The sequence below is a fragment of the Castor canadensis genome, chromosome 3 (genome assembly GCF_047511655.1).
Source record: "Castor canadensis chromosome 3, mCasCan1.hap1v2, whole genome shotgun sequence".
In the NCBI taxonomy this organism is placed as follows: domain Eukaryota; kingdom Metazoa; phylum Chordata; class Mammalia; order Rodentia; family Castoridae; genus Castor; species Castor canadensis.
In genome coordinates, this window is record NC_133388.1 from 54,635,848 (window position 1) to 54,661,367 (window position 25,520).

Here is a 25,520-nt window from a genome sequence, read left to right on the forward strand (position 1 = left end):
CACCTCCCTAAGGCCAATAGTAACTGCCACTCTACTTTCAGTATCTATGAATTACACTATTTTAGATACTTCATAAAAGTAGAATTTTACATTTATTATTTTCTGACTAGATTCTTCCACTTGGCATAATGTCTTTAAGAACCATCCATTTTGTAGCATGGAACAGGATTTTCTTCCTTCTTCAAGCTTGGTAGTGTCTGTTGTATTGTATTTACCACACTTTGTGTCCATCCATCTCTCAGTGGATATTTGGTTGCTTTTATCTCTTGGCTGTTGTGAACAGCTTTGCTATGAAATGGACATGCAGATTTCTCTGAAACCCCAGATGTCTGTTCTTGGGATGTATACCTAGAAGTGTGATTATTAGATCTCCACCTAAAAGTAGGACTGCTAGATCATATGATAGTTCTATTTTTAATTTTTAAAATATGTAAGGGACCACCATACTGTTTTCCATAGTAGCTACATCATTTTACAATCTTAACAACAGTGTACAGGGTTCCAGCTTCTCCATATCCCTGCCCAGTTTTATCATTCTCTTTTCTTTTTTTTTTTTTTTAATAGTAGGGGATCCTAATAGATGTAAGGTAATATCTCATTATAATTTTGATTTGCATTTCTCTGATTAGTGTTGTTGAGCATCTTTCACATTCTTATTGGCCATTTATATGTCATTTTTGGCAAAATGTCTATATAAATCCTTTGCTTATTTTTAGTATTTTTTTGTTTTGGCTTATTTGTTTTGGTTTTTGTTGTACTAGGGATTGAATTCTGGGTTCTGGGTCTCCTATCAGGCTCTCTGTCACTTGAGCCAGGCCCCCATTCCTCTTTGAATATTTTTTAAATCAAGTTACTTGATTTTTAGTTGTTGAGTTGTAGTTCTTTATTTTGGCACACTTATTGTAGATAACCAGCTGTTGCTGCACTGGCCTTGGTTAAGTATTCAAAACTAGAAAACTGGGAGCAAAGACCCACCCCTAATGTTACCCCGAATACTAAGGCTGCATCTTTATAGGACAACATGTTTGCCCAGTTTAGTTAAATCTATAGTTGTTTGTTTGCTTGTTTGTTTTGAGATGTTCTTGCTGACTCACTACATAGTGCAGACTAGCCTTTAGCTTATGGTCTTCAAGCTTCAGCCTCCTGAGTGCCAGGATTATAGGTATGTTCCACCATGACCAGCTTGCAGTATGCTGCTAGGCAGAAGATGACATAGGAAATTAGGGTCTTTGTAGAGTTTGTTCATCACAAAATATGGCCTTCAGGATCTTGCAGTACTCGCTAGCTACCCTTATTACCAAATCTGTCTCTGAATGTCAGTCTTGAAACAGTGTGGTGAAAGTTGTGCTCACTGCTATAGTGGTCACAACATGCTGAACTTGAACACTACAATGGTTTTTCAAACAAAGAAAATTAAAACACAAATCTCAGTGCCAATGTAGAACCCACTGTGCTATAACTAGTACATGCACTTCCTATTTCATCTTTACAGCTACCTCCTAGCACTGTGCTTTTAATTTAATTATTTTAATTGCAGCTGGTTCTACTGTCTACTGTCACAAATACAAAGCTACCATCCCTCTTAGCACTCAATAGATTCCCTTTCTGGCTGAAGTGGATCACTCTTTTTTTTCCTGGGAGTTTCAGGCTGAGTCTTCTAACCCATAAACTAACACACACCCCCTACATTGCTTAAAGAACCTGAGATTATAAGCACTTGGCCTTGGTAGTTCCAGCTGTCAACACCTATGTTTTGGTGCAACCAACAGCTGCCCTTATCACAAAGGAGGGAAGAAAAAATTAGCCAAACACTCCATCTCCTTTCCTGTATAAGGATATACTCAGTATCCAGGTTTTCAGTAGAACATCTGTAAGACCTTAGCCACAAGTATTTATAGCCTTTTATCCTAAGTTGACATTTTTTGCCTTGTTTTTTTTGGCGTGGTACTAGGGTTTGAACTAGGGCCTCACACTTGCTAGGCAGGTGCTATACCACTTCAGCCACTCCACCAACCTCAGAGTTTACCTTTTCAAGTGAATTTTTGGAGTCACACAGTACTAGTCTTTTAACTCTTGTTTTATAAAGTAATTAATAACTATTATGCAAATCTTTGCTCTAAATATTCATCCTTTTTAAACTTACTGAGAAAATCATTTTTGAAGTTGACATTTTTTGCCTTGAAGTGTGATATTCTGGGGGAGAGGGAGGGGGCGGAGTGGGTGGTAAGGGAGGGGGTGGGGGCAGGGGGGAGAAATGACCCAAGCCTTATATGCACATATGAATAATAAAACAATAAAAAAATAAAAAAAATAAAAAAGTTTAAAAAAAAGTGTGATATTCTTCCTCTCTTAGTTTGGACCAAGCAGCACATTAGAAAGAAAGTGTGTGTGTGTGTGTGTGTGTGTGTGTGTGTGTTTCTTTGCTTTATTTTAATTTACTCATCAACCACTAGTCTTAGTCACATTGGCCAAGAGAACTTGTAGTCCAGTGATTAATTGGTGACAAAAGTAGCTGACCAGAATAATTCACACCAAGCATGGTGATGCACACCTGTGGTCTTGGCTGTTTAAGAGACTGATACCAACTCTGGCAAAGTTAGCACATGAAAACCCTATTTGAAAAAATCAAACTAAAAGCAAAACAAGGATTAGGGTTAGAGCTCAAGTGGTAGAGCAATCCCCAGTACCAAAAGAAACAAAAAAAAGGCATATCTGTGATATAGGTAACTATGTTTGGCTTATCTACCTTTGAGGACAGACTACAAAAATACTCTTTTTTGTCAGTGTGTTTCGTGGTACAATTTCAGTTCACAGAGATTCTACTTCCTTTACATTAAACCTTAACACCATAGTGAAACAGATACATGAAGAAAATACTCAGAACTGGGGTTTAGTGACTACGTTGTGTGTATTGTAAAAGGCACAGTCCCAAGTATCTGCATTAGTGACTTGTGCTTGTGAATTCTTGCTTCCAGCTACAGCTGTGGAAAGCCGTTGCTCACTCTCACTAAGACCCCTCCTTTCCTGGTAGAAACCCCACATAGCTGCTGCTAGGGGCAAAGTCATGGTGGAGGAACTCAGAGCTAATTTCCCCAAGAAGTGGTTTCATACTGGTAGTACTAATTCATCCATATTACTGACTTTTTCAGTCAGTTTAAGGATTTAGGCACCATTGAGAAGCAGGTAGGCACCATATGTAAAGTTACTCCATGAGAAAATCTGTTCTAAATCCTAGACTTAACTGAAGAATTTTTCAGCACAGCTCAGATACAAGACTTCTGTGCACATTTAAAAGTGAGTAAGTAGGAATCCAAAGATGAGTCAGTCCATCATAGTCAATGTCTTGATCTTAGATGCAGACATAGTAGCTATAAGACCAATCTTGTAATCATCCATGACGGGGGGAAAAAAAGTTTCAACTATATAGCCAAACCAAGATTTTAAAATGTTGACAAATATACAAGACAACTGTAAGACTAATGATAGAACTTCTAAGAAGACACTAACAGTATCTAAAACAAAATTTAGAAATCCAAATAGACATCGTGAGGGTTGTTTGTATGTTACTCGTATGAAGCCTGCATTCCTTTTATGAGTTCTTTATAGATCCATTAGTCTCCATGAGATATATAACCAAATTGTTCATCTATTTGTGCACAAGAGCTGATTCGCTCTGTCACACCCTATGGGTAATAAGACTCCATAAAAAGAATTGTTGAGGTAGGTATTCATTAGAAATCACCAAATGAATTCCTTGCCTAGATGCCTACAAAATATACTTAAAATTATTTTGGCTGTTTTTTAAACTTTTTAAAAAGCATATATTAGTTGTAGAAGGGGATTTCATTGTCACATTTGCATACATGCTTATAGTGTATCTTAATTAAGGGGTATGAGAAAGAAACATACCCCTTTTCCCCTTGTTAGAACAACTTCAACAGGTTTCATTGTTCTATTTTTAATGCATGTTCATCCTCCTTCATTTTCTCCATTTACCCTCCCCCCTTCCATTAGTAACCTCCTCCAGACCTTTCCTATTCTTCTTTTTTTTTTTTAATGTGTGTGTTGATTGTTCAAGGGAGTTTCGAGTTAGTATTTCACACATGTATATATTGTTCTTCTCTGTTACGTACTCTGTCTCTATCACCCTGCACCATATGTAAAGTTACTCCATGAGAAAATCTGTTCTAAATCCTAGACTTAACTGAAGAATTTTTCAGCACAGCTCAGATACAAGACTTCTGTGCACATTTATAAGTGAGTAAGTGGGAATCCAAAGAACACCACATATCAACAAAGTTAGATGGCTTTTTAATTCATCTTTCCTTTATGAATCAGTGTTTGTTTTTATTTTATCTTTATTTATTTATTTATTTGAAGCAAGTTTTACTATATTGCCCAGGTTACCCTCAAACTTCTTGTCTCAAGCAGTGCTCCTGCCTCAACCTCCCAAGTGCTAGAACTACTGTTGGGTGCCACCAGGCCTGGCTTAAGGGCCTCTTGCCAAAACGAATAGGCTAGAATACAGCCAGTTTGTTGGACATTAGCATGTGTGAAGAATATGTATTAGCACTATAATGAAAAGGGCTCAGATGAAAAAATGAGATAAAAGGAGAAGCAATATTCTGGTGTTCATGGGTGAACAGAAGAAGCAGTACTTTTCCTCTCCACCTCAGTGGACAGACTTACCATATCCTTCAGGCCTTACTCAGTCTCTGCCTCTGCCAGTGGTGAGGAACATGACATTTTCCATTTCAGATCATGTCCATTGATCCCCTTTCATTGATAAACCATTAAAAAATAAGTGTCCAGTTGTATAAAGGTACCAACTGTATTTAAGTGCATTTATGTAATACATGTTTTCCAGTTTACAAATTAATGTTGAGTTACCTTTAAAGAGTTTGCTCAGACTTTTATTCAGTTACAAAATTGAATTCTCATTTGTCTTGCCTAATCCTGTGAAATTGTTAAAACCGAATCCAGTAGCTGAATTATCAGTTAATCTTTACATACAATGACTGTTAAAAGAGTTCCTTGATGACTATAAATAAATTTGGTGAATAATAGCTAATCTAAATATGTGTTTACACTACATCAGCAGTGGTTGATTTAAAAACAATCATGGTATAGCAAAGGTATTTAAAAGCTTTGTTTGGGCTCTTAACTGAAAGTTGGAGATAAAAAAGGGAAACATCTCTGGCTTAATATTTTTTTCATTTATTTATCTAAAGCCTAATTCCAGAGTTTTTCTTTCTTGACCCTGAATGGTTTTCTTTTCTTTCTTTCTTTCTTTTTTTTAGCATATGTAAATTGTACAAAATGATGAGTTCCACTGTAACATTTTCATACATACATGTGTTGGAATTGATAACCCTCTAGTGCCGAAAACAGACACACAAGAGACAGAAAATCTTGACAAGGCAATTTTCTTTTGATCAAAAGGGTGCATGCATGTGCTCACTCCTGCTAAGCAAACATGCAAGCACAAAATGGCCAACAGTGGCTCCTCCTTATATCCCTGATGCAGCTGTACCTGCCCCTCACCTGGAATTTGTCCAGGTCAGAGGCTCACAGTCTTTCCCGATTTGCTAAAAGGCTTGGGGGATGGGTTAGAGCATGCAGTTTGGTGGGCAGTAGAGTTGTACAAGAATCCGGAAGAAGCAGCAAGGACCGTTTAAACATGCAAGTCACCTAAGATGGTGACCTGAGGAATTTTTAAGTACAAATACTTTGATAGAAAAGATCATTTTTCTTACACATACATGTAAAGTACTTTGATCATTTTTAATGTCATTCTGCAGATGAGAGAAAAGATGCTATTTGTCTTTCTGAGTGATCTGTTTTGCTTGACATGATGAATTCAATTTCATCTGTTTTCTTGCAAACAGCACATCATTCATCTTTATGGCGCCATTCAGCATACATACCACATGTTCTTTATCCTCCATCCATTGGTGGGTTGAACTCAGGGCCTTCCGCTTGCCAGACAGGCACTCTTCCGCTTGAGCCGTACTGTCAAGTTGTTTAGCTTTATTTTTAGAATAGGGTCTTGTCTTTTTGCCCTGGCTGGCCTGGACCCCTATTTGTGTTTCCCACATAGCTGAGATGACAGGCATGCACCACCATGCCCAATTATTGGTCAAGATGGAATCTTGCTAACTTTTTACCTTGGCCTCAAACCACAGTCCTCCTGATCTCTACCTCCTCAGTCACTAGAATTACAGGTGTGAGCCACTATGCCCACCTTTTTGCTTTTTACTTTTTTTCAGATTTTTTTTCGAGATAGGGTCTCGAGAACTATTTGCCCGTGCTGGCTTCAAACTGAAATTCTCCTGATCTCTGCCTCTTGAGTAGCTAGGAATACAGGCATGAGCCACCGGACCTTTATTCTTGATAATAGCTATTCTGAATGCAGTGAGATGGAATCTCAAGTGTTTTGATTTTATTTCTCTGATGCCTAATGATACTGAACATTTTTTTATGTATTCATTAGCCATTTGTACTACTTCTTTGTGAACTGTCTGCTTAGTTTATTCACCTATTAATTGATTGGCTTATGGATTTTTTTTTGTTTTGTTTTGTTTGTTTTTTTTAATTTATTTTTTTTTTCGTGGCACTGAGGTTTGAACTCAGAGCCTTATACTTGCTATTCAGGCACTCTACCACTTGAGCTGTGCCCCCAGTCCTTTTTTGCCTTAGTGTTCTTTCAGATAGAGATTTGTATTTTTGCTTAGTCCCATCTTAGATCACAATTCTTTTACCTATGTCTCTTGTGTAGCTGGAATTACAAGTGTGAGCCACCATACCTGGCCCTAGGTGTTTAATTTTTTAAGTTCTTTATGTATTCTAGTTTCTGATCTCCTGTCAGATGAATATCTGGCAAATATTTAATTCCCATTTGATTGACTCTGTCTTCACATTATTGCTTCCTTTGCTGTGCAGAACCTTTTTAATTTGATGGAATTCAGGGAACCCTATTAAGAAAGTTGCTTCCTGTGTCTATATCTTCAGATGTTTTCCCATAGTAATTTCCAAGTTTCTGAATTTTGAATTGAGATCTTTGAATTGATTGATTTATAGGGTTTTAGACTTTCATATGTAGATACCCAGTTTTACCAACACCATTTGTTGAAGTGGTGTCTTTTCTCCTATGTATGATTTTTGCACCATTTTAAGAATTGAATGGATGACTATAGCTGCACAGGTTTATATCTGGGTCCTCTATTCCATTGGTCTACATTCTGTTTTTGTGTCAGTACAGTACTATTCCTTAATATAATTTGAAAACAGGTATTGTGATATCTGTAACATTACTCTTTGTCCAGTATTGCTTAGACCATTTGGGGTCTTTTGTGCATCTGTGTGAATGTTACCAGGTTCTTTTCTAGTTCTCTGTAATTAAATTGGGATTTTGAATGGGATTGCATTGAATCTGTAGATGATTTTGATAATATGGGCATCTTAATATTCTCTGATTCATAAACATGGCTCTTTCCGTTTTCGACTGTATTCTTCAGTTTCTTCATTGTTTTGTTGTTTTCATTGTAGAAGTCTTTGCTTAGGTTTATTTCTAGAATTTTATTTGTGGGGGTTTTTGTTGTTTTGATGCTCTTGTGAGTGGGATTTCTTTTGTCAGCATGTTATGTTATTGATGTACAGTAAAGCTACTGGGTTTTGTATATTAATTTTGTATCCTGCTAGTTTGCTGAAAGTATTTATCAGATCTAAGAGTTTTCTGGTGGAATCTTTAGGGTCTTTTAAGTATAGGATCATACCATCCGCAAATGGGGATAATTTGACTTCTTTCCTGTTTGTATACCTTTTATATCTTTTTTCTTGCCTTATTCAAGTACTATATTGAATGTAAGTGGAGAGAATGGACATCCTTGTCTCATTCCTGACTCTGCAGGAAATGCTTTCAGTTTTTCCTCATTCAGTATAATGTTGGGTATAGGTTGTCATATATATGTTTAAGTATTAGGTAAGTTCCTCTATTCTGGGTCTCTTCAGAGCTTTTATGATGAAAGGATGTTGAATTTTTTCAAAGACTTTTTCTGCATCTATTGAGGGAATCATGTCATTTTTGTCCTTGATTATACTTATGTGCTGTATTATGTTTATCAATTTGTGTGTATTGAACCATACTTGTATCCCTGGAATGAAACCAACTTGATCATGACATATGATCTTCTTAATGTCAACTTCAGTTTGCAAGTATTTTTATTGAGAATTTTTACATCTTTGTTCATTAAGGAAATTGGTATATAACTCTTTTTTTGTTGTGTCCTTATCTGGTTTTGGTATCAAGGTAATATTGGCAACCTAGAATAAGTTTGATAGCATTCTTTCTCTTTCTATTTTGTGGAATAATTTGAGGAACATTGGTAGTAGTTCTTCTTTGAAGGCCTGATAGAATTCAGCAGTGAATCTGTCTAATCCTGAGCTTTTCTTTGTTGGAAGACTTTTTATTGCTACTTCAACTTCATTGTTGGTAAATGATGTGTTTATGTTGTTTATATGCTCTTGGTTCAATTTTGGTAAGTTCTGTGTATATCCATTTTTTTCCTAGACTTTCCAATTTATTGGAATATAAGTTTTTCAAAACATTCCCTAATAATCCTCTGGATTTCAGTGGTGTCTGTGCTAATATCCCCTTTTTTGCCTCTAATTTTATTAATTTGAGTCTTTTTTCTCTTTTTTTTTGGTTAGTTTGGGCAAGGATTTGTCAGTATTGTTTATCTTTTCAAAGGACCAACACTTTTATTGATCCTTTGTATTGTTCATTTAGTCTGCATTTCATTAATTTCTGCCCTGCTATTGTTTCTTTCCACCTAAGAATTTGGGGCTTGACTTGGTTTTGGTTTTTTGAGAGCTAGAGGTACATTATTAGGTTATTATTTGAGATCGCTCTGATTTTTTTTAAATGTAGGCATTCAGAGCTATAAACTTTCTGTTAAAATTGCCTTTGCTGTATCCCAAAGTTTCTTATAAGCCATATTTTCATTTGATTTTAGGAATTTTTATAATTTCCCCTCTTGATTTCTTCAATGACCCAGTGATTGTTGAAAAGTATATTGTTCAATTTTCATGTGTTTATATGGTTTCTGATGTTTCTCCTGCTATTGATCGCTAGATTTATTCTGTTATGATCTGATAAGATACAGAAATTATTTCAGTTTTTTTCCTATTTGTTAAGACTTCCTAATGGCCTTTTAAACACAATCTATTTTAGATAAAGTTTCATGGACTGCTGATAAGATGTGTGTTCCACAGCTATTGGATAGAATATTCTTTAGATGTCAGTTATAAGTCCATTTGTTCTGTGGCAGTTTAACTCTGAAGATTTTTTGTTGATTTTTTTTTTCTCTAATGATATATTTATGAGAGTGAGTTATCAAAGTCACACACTGTTATTGTGGTTGTTACAGACATATCTGTCATTTCATGTCCAGTATTGTTTGTTTTATGAAATTGGGTGCACCTATGTGCAGTGCATATATATTTACAATCATTGTATCTTCTTGATGGATTGTTCCTTTTATTAATATACAGTAACCTTTTTAAATACCTTCTAACTAACTTTGATTCGAAGCCTGCTTGCTTTAGATTCCATTTGCTTGGAATATTGCTCCATCTTTTTACTTTGTGTGTGTGTGTGTGTGTGTGTGTGTGTGTGTGTGTGTGTGTGTGTGTGTGTGTATGTGTGTGTGTGTGTGAGACTTTGTCAGTGAAATAAGTTTCTTGCAAACAGAATAAAATTGGCCATGTTTTGTAATCCATTCAGCCAGTCTATATCTTTTAATTGGAGCGTTAATATCATTTACCTCAGGGTAATTATTGAAAGATATGTAGTGATTTTTCCTTTTCATCTTAAAGGTTTGCTCATTTACTGAGTTCATATATTTGATTCTTTCTTGGTTCTCATCTGCTTATTCTTCTAGTGAGTTTTATTCTTTCTTGAGCTCTGGTGATTTTATATATTTTTCTTCCTCTTTTGTGTGTAATATTTCTTTAAGTACCTTTTACAATGCTGACTTCATAGTCACGAATTGCTTTAGTTATGCTTATCATAAGGTATTCTTCAGTTTTAAAGGATAACTTTGCTGGGTATAGTAATCTTGGTTGATAGCATTTTATTGTTGTTACTGTTTTTTGTTTGCCTTTTTTTAGGACCTGAAATACATAAGTCCATGTCCTGTTGGCCTTTAGGGTTTCTGCTGAGAGGTCTCCTGTTATTCTGATAGGTAGCTTGGCACTTCTTTCTTGCAGCTTTCAGTATTCCTTGTTTTGTACTGTTAGCATTTTAACTATAACATGTGGAGAGGTTCTTTTCTGGCCATGTCTGTTTGGGTTCTAATGCCTCCTATAGTTGAATGTCCATTTATTTCACTCAGTTTTGGAAATTTTCTGTTATAATTTCATTGAACAAGTTTTCTGTGCCTTTAGTGTGTATTTTAGATCCCCTTCCACACCACAGATTGGTCTCTCAGTTGTGTCCCAGAGTTTTTGAATGTTGTGGTCATGTTGCTTTTTTTCTTTATTGCTATCTGAGCATAATAATTCCTCAAGTTTTTCTTCAATCCTTGATATTCTTTCTTCTGCCTGGTCTAGTCTATCAGTAATGCTTTCCTTTGAGTTTTTTATTTGATATATTGTTTCATATCCAAGATTTCTGTTTAGGCTTTTTTTTTTTTTTTAAGATTTTCCATCTGTTTGGTGAATTTTTCTTACAAGTTGCTGAATTTCTTGTCCAAGTCTTGAGTTAGCTTCTTTACTCATCTGTTTATTTTAATCTTCTTTGAAGTCACTGATCATTTTAAAAACTAGACTTTTCTATCCATTGGCATTTTATCCATTTCAATGTCTTTGGATTCTGTCATTGAACAGTAATAAACTTTTAGAGAAGTCATGTGACCTTGCTTTTTCGTGTTTTGTTTGTGTTGTGCTTCACACATCTGTTGGAATGAATATCTCTTCTGGTTTTATCTGAGGGTCTTACCTGCCTTCCCTGAAGGCCCTAGCAAGGAGAAAACAAACCACCATAACTGGAACAACACCAAAGCAATACAGATATAGAAAAGCAATGAAAACCAAGTAAGGACAACTACTGCACCACTAATGACCATAGAAATGAAGGGGCAAAAATACTGTAGAAATAAACATGAAGTTAAAAATCAAGTAAGGTAATAAAAGAATAAAATAAAGGAGAGAGCAGGGAAAGGGAAAAAGAAGAAGCAAAGTTAAGGAAAAGATAAAAAATGAAGAAATGTGAGAAAGAAAAAAGTAAGAGATAAAAAATTTGATTACAAAATAATGAAAAAATACATAAATATAATTAAGTAAAATAAGAGGAATAAATATCAAAAACATAAAATATTTTTAAGTAAAAACAGTACTAAAAATAATAGTAAAAAAACTTTAAAAAAGAAAGAGCCAGGCATGTTGGCTTACACCTGTAAGTCCTATCTACTCAGAAGGTGGAGACTGGGAAGACCAAAGTTCAAGGCTAGCCCAGGCAAAAAAATTGAGAAACTTCCCTCTCCACCAATAAAAAGCTGGGTATGTTGATTGAGCATCTGCCTAGGAAGCTCAAAGCACTTGAGTTCAAACCTCAGCACCATCAGAAAGAAAGAGGGAGGGAGGGAAGGAAATGAAATTAAAAGGCAAAGAATTGAGAAACCTTTTTTTCTGTATCATCTAACATTGGAATCTGCCAGGTCTGGAGGTGGTAGTGTGTCTTGGCTGAGATCTGTTATAATTCTAATCTCTCCCTGAACTCTGCGGTGCTTTATGCAGGCCAGTCAAAGGTCACCTGTCAGCTTTAAGGCTATCACTTTAGGAGTTTCCCTTCTTTGCTCCTAGCCCAAGGAGCTTTTGCAGTCTGTGGAGTGATTTTCACCCAGATACAGTTTATGTACCCAGGGGTAGCAAACATCCAAGATATGAGGGGTATCCCCTGAGTGTGTTGAAGACTGGGGTAAACAAACAGTACTTGAGATGGAAAACAGGTTACAGCAAGTCTGCCAACTTCACGCAGCAGCAAACCAAGTGCCTCTGATAGCTGTGAAGGCTTAATGATCCTGGCTGCAGGCTCAGAGCTCTCATTCTCCACAGTAATGCACAGGCTCTAAGGCTCACTCCTCACCACAGAGATAGAGTCCGCTGATCACTGTTGCCTCCACAGCCTGAGCTTGCAGCTTGTGCACTTTCTTAATGGGTCAGCACCTGACCCTCCCTGTCTCCTTAACTGGCTCTCGTGGCCATCTCCCACCCAGATATTGTGGCAGGGTGTCTGTCCCCAGGCTCCCTGAGTTGGAATTGTTCCTGGTTTTCAGATCCCCTGAGTAGCTGTTTTAGACCCTCTCTCAAGATGGAGCCTATGGTACACTCCAAAATATGGAGAGCAAGGCACAGGATTTCTTCTCCATTTCTAGCCTGACACACAGGAGGAGTCACTGTCAAACCAAGTCCCCTGCATTGGATTTACAGCTTGCGAGAACTATGGGTTTTTCCTGTTTCCAGTCTGTTGCCACCAGGGCTTCCTGCACTTTTATCATATGTGCTAAGTGCATTGTGTACAATACCTTTTTCTCGGAACATTCCTGAGGGAATTGCATAATCAGAAACGGGAATATAAGAATCTGTGAACAAAATGGCCAGCAACTTGATATTGCTGAAATATGGAAAATGTTTGAAAAAGTGGCAGATAACAAACTAAATAGTAGAATGAATCCAGATGCTATTTAACAGCTTAAACTAGTTTAGATGGTTAAATTGCTGAAATTCTAGTGAGTATCCAAGGAGGATTTGAATCCAGCTGTGTCTAAGCCAAAACTCAAGCTCTTAATGGCTATCTTATAATTACACTGCCTTTACATAATACACAGGTAGTCATTTTGTCTATTAATAAACTCCTTTTACTGAAATAAGCACAATTTTTATATAAAATAGTTTGATAGCAACAGTACTACTCTAGACACTGTTCTTGTAATTATCACAAACTTCCCAAAAATAAAATATTTTAATAAAATTTTTTCTAGTTATATAAGTTCATGATAGACCATTCGGAAAATATAGATTAAAAAAAGAGAATAAAGCAAAATTATTTTACCACCCAGACATAATTATTGCTTTTTTTTTTTTTGGTATTTTGAACTCAGGACCTCAGGCACTCTGTCACTTCAGCCACAACCCCAACCCTCTTCACTTTAGATAGGGTCTCATGCTTTTTACCTGGGCCAGCTTCAGGGCACAATTACTCTACTTGTGCCTTCTGCATAGCTGGAATTTCAGGAGTGTATTACCATGCCTGGCTTTTTCTTTTGAGATAGGTTCTTGCTAGTTTTTTGTCTGGGCTGGCCTCTAACTACAGTTTTCCTATTTATGCGTCCCAAACAGCTGGACGTACAGCCACAAGCCACCACTCCTGGCTACCATTTACTTATGAAATTTCTATTTACTTTTGAAATCAAATAATATGCTCAAAACCTCTTTTTCACCTAATAATATCATGAATATATTTTTATATCAAACACATTTAGAACTAGCTTAGAGTATCAGTAACTGTACCATAACTTATTTAAGCACTTTTATTATTAAATCATACTGTAGTAAAAGTCTGTTTCTATGCATAGCTCCTTAAAATTTTGGAGCTAATTTATGGATTCCAAGATTTGTGCATTTTTAAGTCTTCATGTTTTAATAGAAAGAGTATGCTATTTTATACTCATATCAAAGTATTGAGAATGCTCAATTCCTCATCTGTATGTAATATTTATTACAAAGTATTCCTTCCTTTTCATATACACATAGAAATTGTGTAAAACATGAAAACCAACATTTTGTTTTTCAGGTGATGATTTTTCTTTGATTCAACAAGAAATATTTATGGTGAAAGAATGTAAACACTGCAACATTGTTGCCTATTTTGGGAGCTATCTCAGGTAACAAACAAAAAACCCAAAGCATCCAATGTTTCTTTGCTACCATTCTTCTTCCCTTTATTGTAAGTGCTGTTATGTGTTCATTTTTAAAATTACATTGTCCCAAGTCCTAAAAATCTGTAGGGTTTTGTTATTGTCTCCCATGTAGGGTTGTCTTATTGTCCTCCTTATTGTTACTTTAATGAAACATGAATGATCATAAGCAAGTGTTTTAACTTACATAACTTTTAAATCATTTAAGAAGGAACATAACTGGTACTAATGCGCTTTCGTGTGTATTGAGTAAGGATTGCTGTGGCAGTTTCCTGTTGCATTCTGCAGCACATCCTCAACTTGGTGCATTAAAGAGTGAGAGCCTTAGAGTACTCGTTGCAGTAATTGAGAATTATCAACTAATATAATTTCCTTTCTCTTTCTTACTAGTCGGGAAAAACTGTGGATTTGTATGGAATACTGTGGTGGTGGATCACTTCAAGATATTTACCATGGTACTGTTAATTTCACTTTATATTTTAAAACCTTTGACTTTAATGATTGTTGTTTGATATTTCCAGTTAACTGGGGAAGTTAATAGGTAGATTTGTTCTTGTACATTTTTTTCTGTTACCCGAATATTACGTAAAAGAAATCCAAGAGGATTTTAATGGTGATAGTGGTTATTCAATTAAATTTGTCTGAGCTTGAACTGAGAAATCCATAAGTATTTGCACAATCTAAAGCCAGAAAAGCAATCTACTCCTTGATTTAATAATTTATACTAAAATATATCATTTTTTAAAATGAAATTGGAGTATTTTACTTAGCATTCAGTTAATTTAGTCAGTTTTCTGAGTTGAATTTGATTTTTCTTCATATTATTTAGAAATAGTTTTAGTTTTGGTTGTATAGTTTACCTTCCAGTTTGTTGTTTTGTTGGTAATGCACTGAGTGTATGGTTGGCAGAGAGCTGTCAGCTGACTGCAGGGAACCGCTGCCAGGTAGTGTTTGAGACTGAGCTACCCTGAAGACTTGAAAGTGAGTAACAATCACAATTTAGGGAGTTTTGGGACATCCAGCCAAAGTATCTGGGAGAGAGACTGCCACAGTGATGGTTGTGGACAGGGAGAGGGTCTGATATGTACCCACAGAGAAGTTTAAGCAAGTGGAAGCTCAGGCAGTGAAATGTCTGGTGGTCTGTAGCCCTGCCCTCTTTGGTGAGAGCAAGTACTACTACCTGAGGATCAGTGTCGAAACTGAGCATGGAGCCCACAGCTGGCACAGTGTTGTAGCTCCAGGAGCTGCCTGCTGACTACAGGAGGGTTTGCCACCATGTGTGGTTTGAGACTGAGCTATTCTGGGGACAGAATGCAGCCTAGGGAGTCTTGGGATACCAGGCCACAGTGCCTTTGAGGGACATGGCCACAAGAGGTAGTTGTGGAGAAACAGGTCTGGCATGAACCCTCAAAGAAATTTAAGTAGCAGCAAAGGACGTGGTGATCAATGCCCCTGCCTTCTCTGGTGAGAGTAAGTGCCATTACCAGAGGATCGCTGCAAAAATAGCACCAAGATCATGACTGGCAGAGTGTTCAGCATCCAGGAACTAGCTGCTAACTATGGGTGCTTGCTGATAGCCAGGTTGAGAGCTTGGAGCACAGGTCCTGGATATCATAAAATATGCCCAGTCTCCTCCCTCCCACAGGGTGATGAATTGCTGGATAGAGTCTGAAAGAACTGAAACCTGCAGGCAGAGCACCTGAGTCCCTCAGCACTCTACCACCTGTGTAGTGCTCTGTTCCCCCCGCCACACACTATTAGAAGCATTGTGGGGCACCCCTAAAGTTGTATGTGTGCTACCCCTGGGGGAGGACAAACTAGGGGCCTGTGCAGCAAGTAGGAACCTGCCTGGCCCATAGACTGAAGCTCTGTGGAAGCAGCACAGAAGAGTACACAGACCCTTGACCAGCCCTTACCCTCAAATGTATAACACTAACCCAGACACAAAGAACTGCATACAACAGAGAACTATAAGAGACTCCAGCCAGTTTTGCTCTGAGTGGTGATACAAATCAGGCCTGAGTACACAGGCAAAAGTTGAACTACTGAGCTATCCCCCAGTCCAGTGATAAACTGTGCCACAGCTCGGCCACTACACAGTTCTGCCTGAGCATTGAGAACACTTCAATTGCAAGACTACAGGTGATAAAAATTAAAACTTCCAATCAACAAGTTGGGCTCAGATGTAAAATTTCAACTGAGAAATAGAAGAAACAGAGGAACAAAAATGATACCTCTGAATGTCAGCAACCCCACAGTAACAATCACTAAGTACAGTGAAGAGAAAGAAAGCTGCAAGAACTTAATAGCATGATTATAAGAATGATCAACAAAATTAAAGAGCACATGTGTAAACACTTGAATGAATTCAGAGAGAATACAACAGCTGAATGAAATAAGAAAGACATTGCAGGATATAAAAGAGGACTTTAATAAATATAGAGAAATCCTGAAAACAAAAATCAAAGTGACATTCTGGAATTGAAAGGAGTAGCTATATTCATATCTGACAAAGCAGACTTCAAAACAAAATTAGAAGAGAAAAAGGAGATAACAATTTTAAACCTATACCCACCAAACATCAGTGTACCAACACTACTGGACATAAAAGTGCAAATAAACTCCAACACAGCAATAGTGGGAGACTTCAGTACCCTACTTACATAAATAGATAGGCCATACAGACCAAAAAATCAGTAAAGAAACTTCAGCATTGAGACCTTAGATCAAATGCACTTAACACAGCTACAAAATATTTCACCCAACAGCTACAGAATATATATTATTCTCAGCAGCTCATGGAATTTCCCTCAAAATAGATCATATTTTAGGACATAAAACAAATCTTGACAAATTTAAGAAAACAGAAATAATTTCCTGTATTTTATCATATCACAATGGAATAAAACTAGAAATCAACAGCAAAAAAGAAAAAAAAAATCACAGAAGCAGGCACAGTGGATCATGCCTCTAGCCCTAATTACTTGGGAGGCGGAGATTGGGATGATCATGGTTAGAGGCCATTCCAAAAAAAAAAAAAACGCTCATAAGACCCACCCATTTCAACCAATAAAAGCTGAAAGTGGTGGTGCACTTTCATCCCAGCTAATCGGGAAGTATAAATAGGAGGAACACTGTCTAAGCCAACCTGGGCATAAATGCAAGACCCTATTCAAAAAATATATAAAAGCAAAAAAGGCTGGAGGTGTGGTTCATGTGGTAGAGTGCCAAGGTCCTGAGCTCAACCCCAGTCCTGCCAAAACAAGAAATTCACAGAAAATATTCAACACATGGAGACTGAACTATACACTGCTAAATGATCAATGGCTAATTGAGGAAATAGGGGGGAAATAAAAATATTCCTAGAATCAAATTTAAATGAAAATACAACTTACCAGAACCTTTGGGACATAGCAAAGAGGAAAGTTTATACCTATCAGCACCTACATTAAAAAATCAGAGCAATCTCAAATAATAACCTAATTATGTACTTCAAGCTCTTAGAAATACAAGAAGCCAAACCCCAAATCAAGAGGGGGAAAGAAATAATAAAGATCAAGACAGAAATTAATGAAATAGGGACTAAAAAAACATACAAAAGATCAATGAAACCAAAAGTTGGTCCTTTGACAAGATAAACAAGATTGACAAACTCTTAGCCATGCTAACCAAAAGAAGGAGTGAGAAGGTACAAATTAATATTAGGGTTGAAAAAGGGGATATCACAAATACCAATAAAATTCAAAGGATCATTAGGGAATTCTTCAAAAATTTATATTCTAATAAACTGGAAAATCTAAAAAGAAGAAATGAATAAATTTCTAGATGCATATAATCTGCTTAAACTGATCCAAAACTATATCAGCACTTTAGCATCTATAATGAACAGAAGATTGAAGCAGTACTACAGTCTCTTAACAAAGAAAATTCCAGGATCAGATGGAGTCACTGCCAGATTCCTTAAGACATTTAAAGAAGAGCTAATACCAATACTTTCCAAACAATTCCTTAAAATAGAAAAGGAAGACACTCTTAACAACTCATTCTATAAAAATGGTATTACCCTGATACCCAAGCCAGATAAGCACACAAACATACACAAAAAAATATATACTGATTTCCTTGATGGACATAGATGTAAAATTCTCAAAAAATATTTGTAAACTATATTCGACAACACATGAAAAAGATTTTATACCATAATCAAGTTGGTTTCATGTCATGCAAGAATGGCTCAGCATACAGATCATTAAATGTAATTTAACAGATAAACACAATAAAGAACACACATAAACACAATAAACGACAAAAATTACATGAGTAACTCAATAGCTGCAGGAGACATCTTTGACAAAATTCAACATCCCTTCACGATGAAAGCCTGGAAGAAACAAAGAATAGAAGGAACTTACTTGCCTTAATATAATAAAGGCTATGTATGAGAAACCTATAGCCCACATTACACTGAATGGAGAAAAACTGATTCCATTTCCTCTAAAGACAAGAAAGAAACAAAGGTGTCCACTTTAGTCTTATTCAGTATAGTACTTGAATTCTTATCTATAACAGTAAGGCAAGAGAAAGAAATAAAAGTGATGCAAATAGGAAAGGAATAAGCCAAAATTACCCCTATTTGCAAATGATATGATCCTATACTTAAAAGATCCTGAAGACTCTACCAAAAATTTTTTGAATCTGATCAACATTTTCGGCAAAGTAGCAGGATACAAAATCAACATACAGAAAATCAGCGCCATTTTCTATATACCAACAACAAACAGAAAAAAATCAGGAAAACGATCCCATTTGCAGTAACATCAGAAAAAATTAAATACCTAGGGATAAATTTAACTAAGGATGTGAAAGACCACTACAATTATAAAACATTGAAAAGGGGGGGAGGGAGTTAAAAAATGTTAAAGGAAGAAAACACGAGTAGATGGGAAGGACTTCCATGGTCATGGGTTGAAAGAATTACTATTGTTAAAATGGCTATACTACCAAAAGCAATCTACATATACAGTACATTCCCCATCAAAATTCCAGTATCCCTAGCTACGTGGGAGGCAGAAATTGGGAGGATCACAGTTGAGAAGAGCCTTGGCAAGACCCCATCTCAACCAATAGCTGGACATGGTTGTGTTCAGCTGTCATTTCAACTGTCTAGGAAGCATAAATAGGATTACAGTCTAGGCTGGGCCAGGTAAAAAGTGAAACCCTATCCTAAAAATAAATAAAGCAATAAGGGTGTGTGTGTTGGGGGGCGGGCTATGACTCAAGTGGTGGAGCACATGCCTAGCAAGTGCAAGGTTCTGAGTTCAAACCCCACAAATACAAAAATCAACAAAAAAATTTATATAGATGATGAGCAGTCAAAGTAACACTGATCAAAAGCATTCAGTGCTAGAGGTATCCCAATACCTGACTTAAGATTATACACTGAGTCATAATAACAAAAACATCATGGTACTGGCACAAAAACAGACACTTAGACAAAATGAATAGATTAGAAAATCCAGAAACAAACCCACTCAACCATAGCCATCTGATTTTTGACAAAGGAGTCAAAAACACACACTGAAGAACAGTCTCTTCAATAAGTGGTACTGGGAAAACTGCTTTTCCACATGTAGAAAACTGAAACTAGATCCTTGCCTCTCAATGAACAAGCTGTGGAATCAATGTGATGCTCAGCAACCAATGATTGGATAAAGAAGATTATATATGTACATATACACATATATATACACACACATATATGTATGTATATATACACACACACACAAAATCAGGTATATTCAATAAAGAAGCAATAAAGAAGAGTGAAATTATGTCATTCACAGGAAAATGGGTGGACCTGGAGATCATCATGTTAAGTGAGATAAGCCAAGCTCAGAGAGACCAAAATCACATGCTTTTGGTTATACGTGGAATCTATACTTAAAAACAATGAAATCACCTTTGTATAATTAATTTATGCTAATAAATTTAAAAATACAAGCAAAAATGTAGGAAGACAAAGTAAAAATTATATTCTTATGAGCATACATATGAATGTAAACACATAGCAAAATAATTATATACTAAGTTGATAGCTCTACCTCTAGGGGAAGAAGAGCTGGGCTCAGATGTAAAATTCTGAGTTATGACTAAATGTATTCATGTATTACTCAATTGTAAATTTTTTTTAAATCTCATTTAGTTACAACAAATAACAAAAAAAAGTCCTGCTTAATCACCTCTGCTTTATTTTTTTTTTAAAAGTTTGCCTCAAATATTGCAAATACAGGGGTCAAGTGTAGTGACACACCTGCAATCCCAGCTACTTAAGAGGCAAGGATTGGGAGGATATAGTTCAAGGCCAGCTGGGGCAGAAAGTTAGACCCCCCACCTCAATAAACCAGGCCTGGTGGTACACACTGTAATCCCAGCTAAACAGGAGGCAGTGGTACTGTAATCCCAGCTAAACAGGAGGCAGTGGTAGGAGGATTGCAGTCAGAGGCTGGCCCTGAGCAAAAACTCAAGATCACATCTAAAAAATAGCTAAAACAAAAAAAGAGGGTTGGGGTATTCCTCAGTTGGTCGAGTGCCTGCCTTGCAAACAGAAGGCTCAATGTTCAAACCTTAGTACTGCCAAAATAAAATTAATATTACAAGTACATTAAGTATTATGACTTAGACTGTCTCTTAAGAGTTTTACTAAGAACTCACCCTTTTTTACAAAAGCACTTTTTATTATTTTAGGTCTTTCATTCTCTTGTATATTGTAGTGTACTGGAATGCCTTTTCTTTTATTCTGTTGCTGATTTTAAATTAACATTTGTAGAAAAACTCGATGTCACTGATTTAAAATTATTTTCTATGATTTAATAATTATAATTTATGTGAGAAGTTTTCATTCAATTGAAATTTTTACCCATTCACAGAACTCTTTAAGAATATAGAAATAATTAAACTTTGTAGTGGCAGGTTTTTTACTACTTTCCATTATTAAAATCTGATTTGTTTTTAGTTAGCTTGAATCTAAGAAGTATCTACTCCTGTAAGTAGTAAATTCAGAAGCAGAGCAATCACACAGAGCTACACATGTAAAGGGTGCTGTTAATAAAGTGGCTTCACTTCTTTATTGTTACTCCATCAATTTACTGAGAATCAGAAGCTTTGTGTCTCTGAGCAGGGTGTAGACAGCCACTGATTATAATATGCTATAAAATGTTTCTTTGGACAAAGATTACATGTAGGTTTCTGACTGGATTTCACTGTCCACAAATACCACCCCAGAGTTTGTCTCTAGAGTATTGAAAGGCACAGTTCCAAAGCCTCTGGTTGAGTAGATGTGTTAAAAGGGATTTTATATTCCAAGTCAGGGAGAGATGTACTTGCCAGAAATAATCTGGTTGCTTTTAAATTCTTAGGTATGATCCTGAATCAAGCCTTCCTATCTTGATAGGTGCGGTAAAGAACTAAACTAACAAGAGAATATCTTGACTTTCAAGAAAGTGTATGCTGCTTTTCAGTGTTTCAAAAACAATCTCTTTATGGTTCTCTGTATCTCTACATAACTGTTATTATTTATGTTTATTGAGTTTCTTGGCTTTATTTCAGGTACATTGTTTTCTTTTTTTAAAATCACTTTTATTATCATATTATTGTTGCACTGTGGGTACATTGTGACATTTACCAAAGTTCTTACAATATATCATAGTTGAATTCACTCCTCCATCATTCTGCTTTGTCCCCTTTCCCCCATTCCTGAAATAGTTTCAACAGGTCTCATTTTTCCATAGAATGTCCTGTGATACTTAGTATTAAGCCTTACATAAAATGAGTGTTTTATATTTTCACTGCCTAAAGTTGTTATGAAATAAATTTATTATTTTTAAAGTACAGTTTTTTTTTATTTTAAAGTTTTAACAACTTTAAAATTCTCCATGTTCCTTTTTTTGTTTGTTCTTTGATTTTTGTCATACTGAATTGAACCCAGGGCCTGGGCATGCTAGGCAAGTGCTCTATTTTACTGCCTGAGCCATGCTCCCATGCTTCTGGTCAGAAGGGAAGTCCTCCAATGAAATATATGTATGTATGTTTTATAATAGTTTGTCATTTAAGATATAGATTGTTTTTTTCATCTGTTTGGTTCAAACTTATAACAGTGTGGTCTCTTTTTCTTTCTAGTTACTGGACCCTTATCAGAATTACAAATAGCCTATGTATGCAGAGAAACCCTACAGGTATTACATTTGCTCAGGAGATAAAAAGTCAATTCCAATTAGAAAGACAATTTCATAGTTGTTAACTAGAAAATGGTGATTTGACCCAAGGAGAAAGAGTAAAACCAAATAATTTTTTGGTTAAGCTCTTACATTTTAATTCTGTAATTAAATTTTAATTTTAATTCTGTAAAGCTAGTTATTTTTTCATGAATGAGTCACAAGAATTTACTTAAGCAGATACTGACACACAATGATCACATCTGATAGTTAACTTTATAGCACTTGACTCTCAGTTGCTGCAAAACTAAGGAAAGCTAAAGCTATAAATTATTTTTTGTGAATGAATCTCCAGATCACTCTGTTGAAACAACTTATCTAAGCTTTCCCTTCAAGTTTTGTGGCAATAAAAGGAATTTCTTCCACAGGACAAAAGGGCATTTACCATTTTTCCTAAAACAAAACAAAATTACACAGCAATAACCCAGAGTATTATCTGGAATCCTAATTCCTAGTTCTATGTAATATCAGTACATTTCATTGATAGCAGAACCCCCTTGTTTACTTAATACTTTATTAAACAGAGTCCTTGCTTGTCTACTTCAGGGACTGGGAGGGTTTTTAGTATGCAAAAGTGAGTCTTTTTAGGGTGTGAGGCATTTTTCCCAATTTATAAATGTTTTAATTCTCTCAGAGATTGCTCATTGAGAAAATTAGGTGTTAACAATTTTGTTCATACACTTTATGGCATTTAAATGAGGAGAGATTACATAATAGTTAGAGAAGGGGATTTTTTTTAAATTTATTTATTTATTTTTGGTAATTTGTAGCTTATATTTGTTAACTGATGCTTTTATCCATATACTTCCAAAATTTAAATAGAAATTTTAGGGGTCAAGTTTACAGTTTTGGTAATGCATACTTTTTTTTTTTGAAATTTCAGGGTCTTGCCTATTTGCATACTAAAGGCAAAATGCATAGGGATATCAAAGTAAGTTCATTTAATATGTTTAAATTGCTAATTCTTTTGGAAGAAATTTTGTGATGCTAATTTAATAGTATTTGTATTTTGTTTTAGGGTGCAAATATTTTATTGACAGACCATGGTGATGTAAAACTAGGTATGTTATTCCAAGTTCCTAAAATTTTTTTCCAAAAAGCTTTTACAAAAGGTTAAATGAGAATTAACATTATACAGGCTTAATATTCATATTGAATCATAATAATCCTTACCCTTTGACAGAATAATTTTACTTCTCAGATTAAACTTAAGGAAATTAATCTGAACAATGGAAAAATCCATATTCACAGAAGTATTAATCATTATTTATAGTAGAAAGTTGCAAACATGTCTATCATTAGAAAAACTGCTAAACTATAAATAATTTATTACTTATGAAATACTATTCAATCATTAATATCAATGAAGAACATGAGAGTAAAATCTGGTGTGTTAAATGACAAAAATGAACTATGTATGTTTTTAATTTTTTGTAACCATGTTTAACAACAATGTAAAAGTTTGGGCATAGAAAATAAAAACCTTTTTAAAAAAAAAAAACACCAAAATGCACTAATCTTATGTGTTAGGATTAAAGAAATTCAGGTTTATGTTTTCCCCTTGATTTTCATTTTTTCCCCCAAATTAACTTCAGTGTGCTTGTAATAAAAATATTTTTATTAACCTTGTTCTTGATAAAGTATACTTCATTCTAATTAAATTCTAATAAATTATTTTCCTTTGATAAGTATGTTATAAACCAAGCAAGAAGAGATTTATATATTCAATTATGTATATTTCCTTGACATTACTATCTGAATTATAAATAATGATATGTCTAAGGATGAAACTTAGAAATACTGATTATATTGAAAAGAACTAAATTTTCTGTCCTATTTTATCCTCACCAGCTGATTTTGGTGTGGCTGCAAAAATAACAGCTACCATTGCAAAGAGAAAGTCTTTTATTGGCACTCCTTATTGGTAAGACTTTGTCCATTTTCATTTCTGCAAGATTAGTGATCAGTGTTGGTACTTGGTAACACAAGTGATCATTAAAGCCAAGAGACATACACGCTCCTTAATACTGTGCTAGTTCTAACTGGATTAGAGAGTTCAGATGTTCTTTTCTTCATTATCTGTCTTTCCCCATGTTAAAGTGTTATTGATAATTTCTACTATCCTAGGTATCTCTTACTTTGAAAGTACCCATAGGTATGAAATTTTCAAAAGGAAGACTTTTGGCCAGGTGTGGTAGTGCATACTTACAATGCCAGCACTTGGGCTGAGACAGAAAGATCGTAAATTTAAGGCCAGCCTCTGTTTTATAGTGAAACTCTGTCACAAAATATTTAAAAATCTGTTACTTACTGTAATTTTCTTTTTTCTTTGGGAAGTACTCAAGGCTTCATGCTTGCTAGGGCAGGTACTCTACCTCTTGAGTCATATGTCTAGCCCACTGTTGTAATTTTCTTGCCCTTTCTTCTGGTGTTACTTCTATTTTAATCTAAGACTACACATTCTGTTTGTTAAAATTCATGCAACCTACATCCACCGCACTCATAATACAGTCTACCAATTACTGACAAAATAATCTTTCTAAAACACTGTTTGCATTATTGACAGATGATTAAAATACAACAGAAGACTTCCTATTAAACCTTAATATGTAAGATACTTTGGCGATTGTTATAAAAGATTGCATTTAAAATTGTTGTGAAAGGTTGGATTCTTTAATATGTAGTGTTTGGATAATTTATTATTTAAAAAGTAATTTAAAGTATCTCCATCCGTACCTTATAACAAATGTCAAAATAGATTGTATATGGAAAGAGTTAAATATAAAAGTGAAACTAATCAAGTTATCAGTTAATTAAGAATTGAGGAAGCTGAGTGTGGTGATGTAACTGTAACTTCAGCACTCTGAATGCTGAAGCAGACAGATTGCAAGTTTGAGGCCAGCCTGCACTACACAGTGAGGCCCTATCTCAAAAAGCAAAACAAAACAAACAAACAAAAGAATTGAGGAAGCTCTTGTTGGCACATAACCTTAAAGGGAAAGTGTGATGGATTTAACTGCATGAAAATTTGAAACTTACATATGTCCACAAAATTAAACAGACAAACAACAGCAACAACAAACCAATAAATACTTAAGTTACCAAAAAAAAAAAAAAAAAAAAAAATACTGGCTAAATAGGCCAAAGTGTGGTATCTTTAATATGTAAATTCTTGTAAGTCAATTAAAAAAATGCATCATTAGACACACATATAAGAAGTCATAAAATATGAAAAGTATTTCCCTTGATGAATGAAAATACAAATAAAAATGAC

General features: G+C 35.3%; 1 protein-coding gene across 4 annotated transcripts in view; it reads left to right on the forward strand.

Moving 5' to 3' along the window:
• Positions 1-25,520, forward strand: part of Map4k5 (mitogen-activated protein kinase kinase kinase kinase 5) — a 117,986-nt gene that overhangs the window by 26,828 nt on the left and 65,638 nt on the right. For all 4 annotated transcript variants that reach the window (XM_074068011.1, XM_074068010.1, XM_074068009.1 and 1 more), the window contains exons 4-9: positions 13,853-13,943; positions 14,367-14,431; positions 22,152-22,207; positions 23,130-23,177; positions 23,265-23,307; positions 24,098-24,170. In XM_074068011.1, coding sequence (XP_073924112.1) covers positions 13,853-13,943; positions 14,367-14,431; positions 22,152-22,207; positions 23,130-23,177; positions 23,265-23,307; positions 24,098-24,170 — 376 coding nt within the window. The remainder of the gene's footprint in view (positions 1-13,852; positions 13,944-14,366; positions 14,432-22,151; positions 22,208-23,129; positions 23,178-23,264; positions 23,308-24,097; positions 24,171-25,520) is intronic.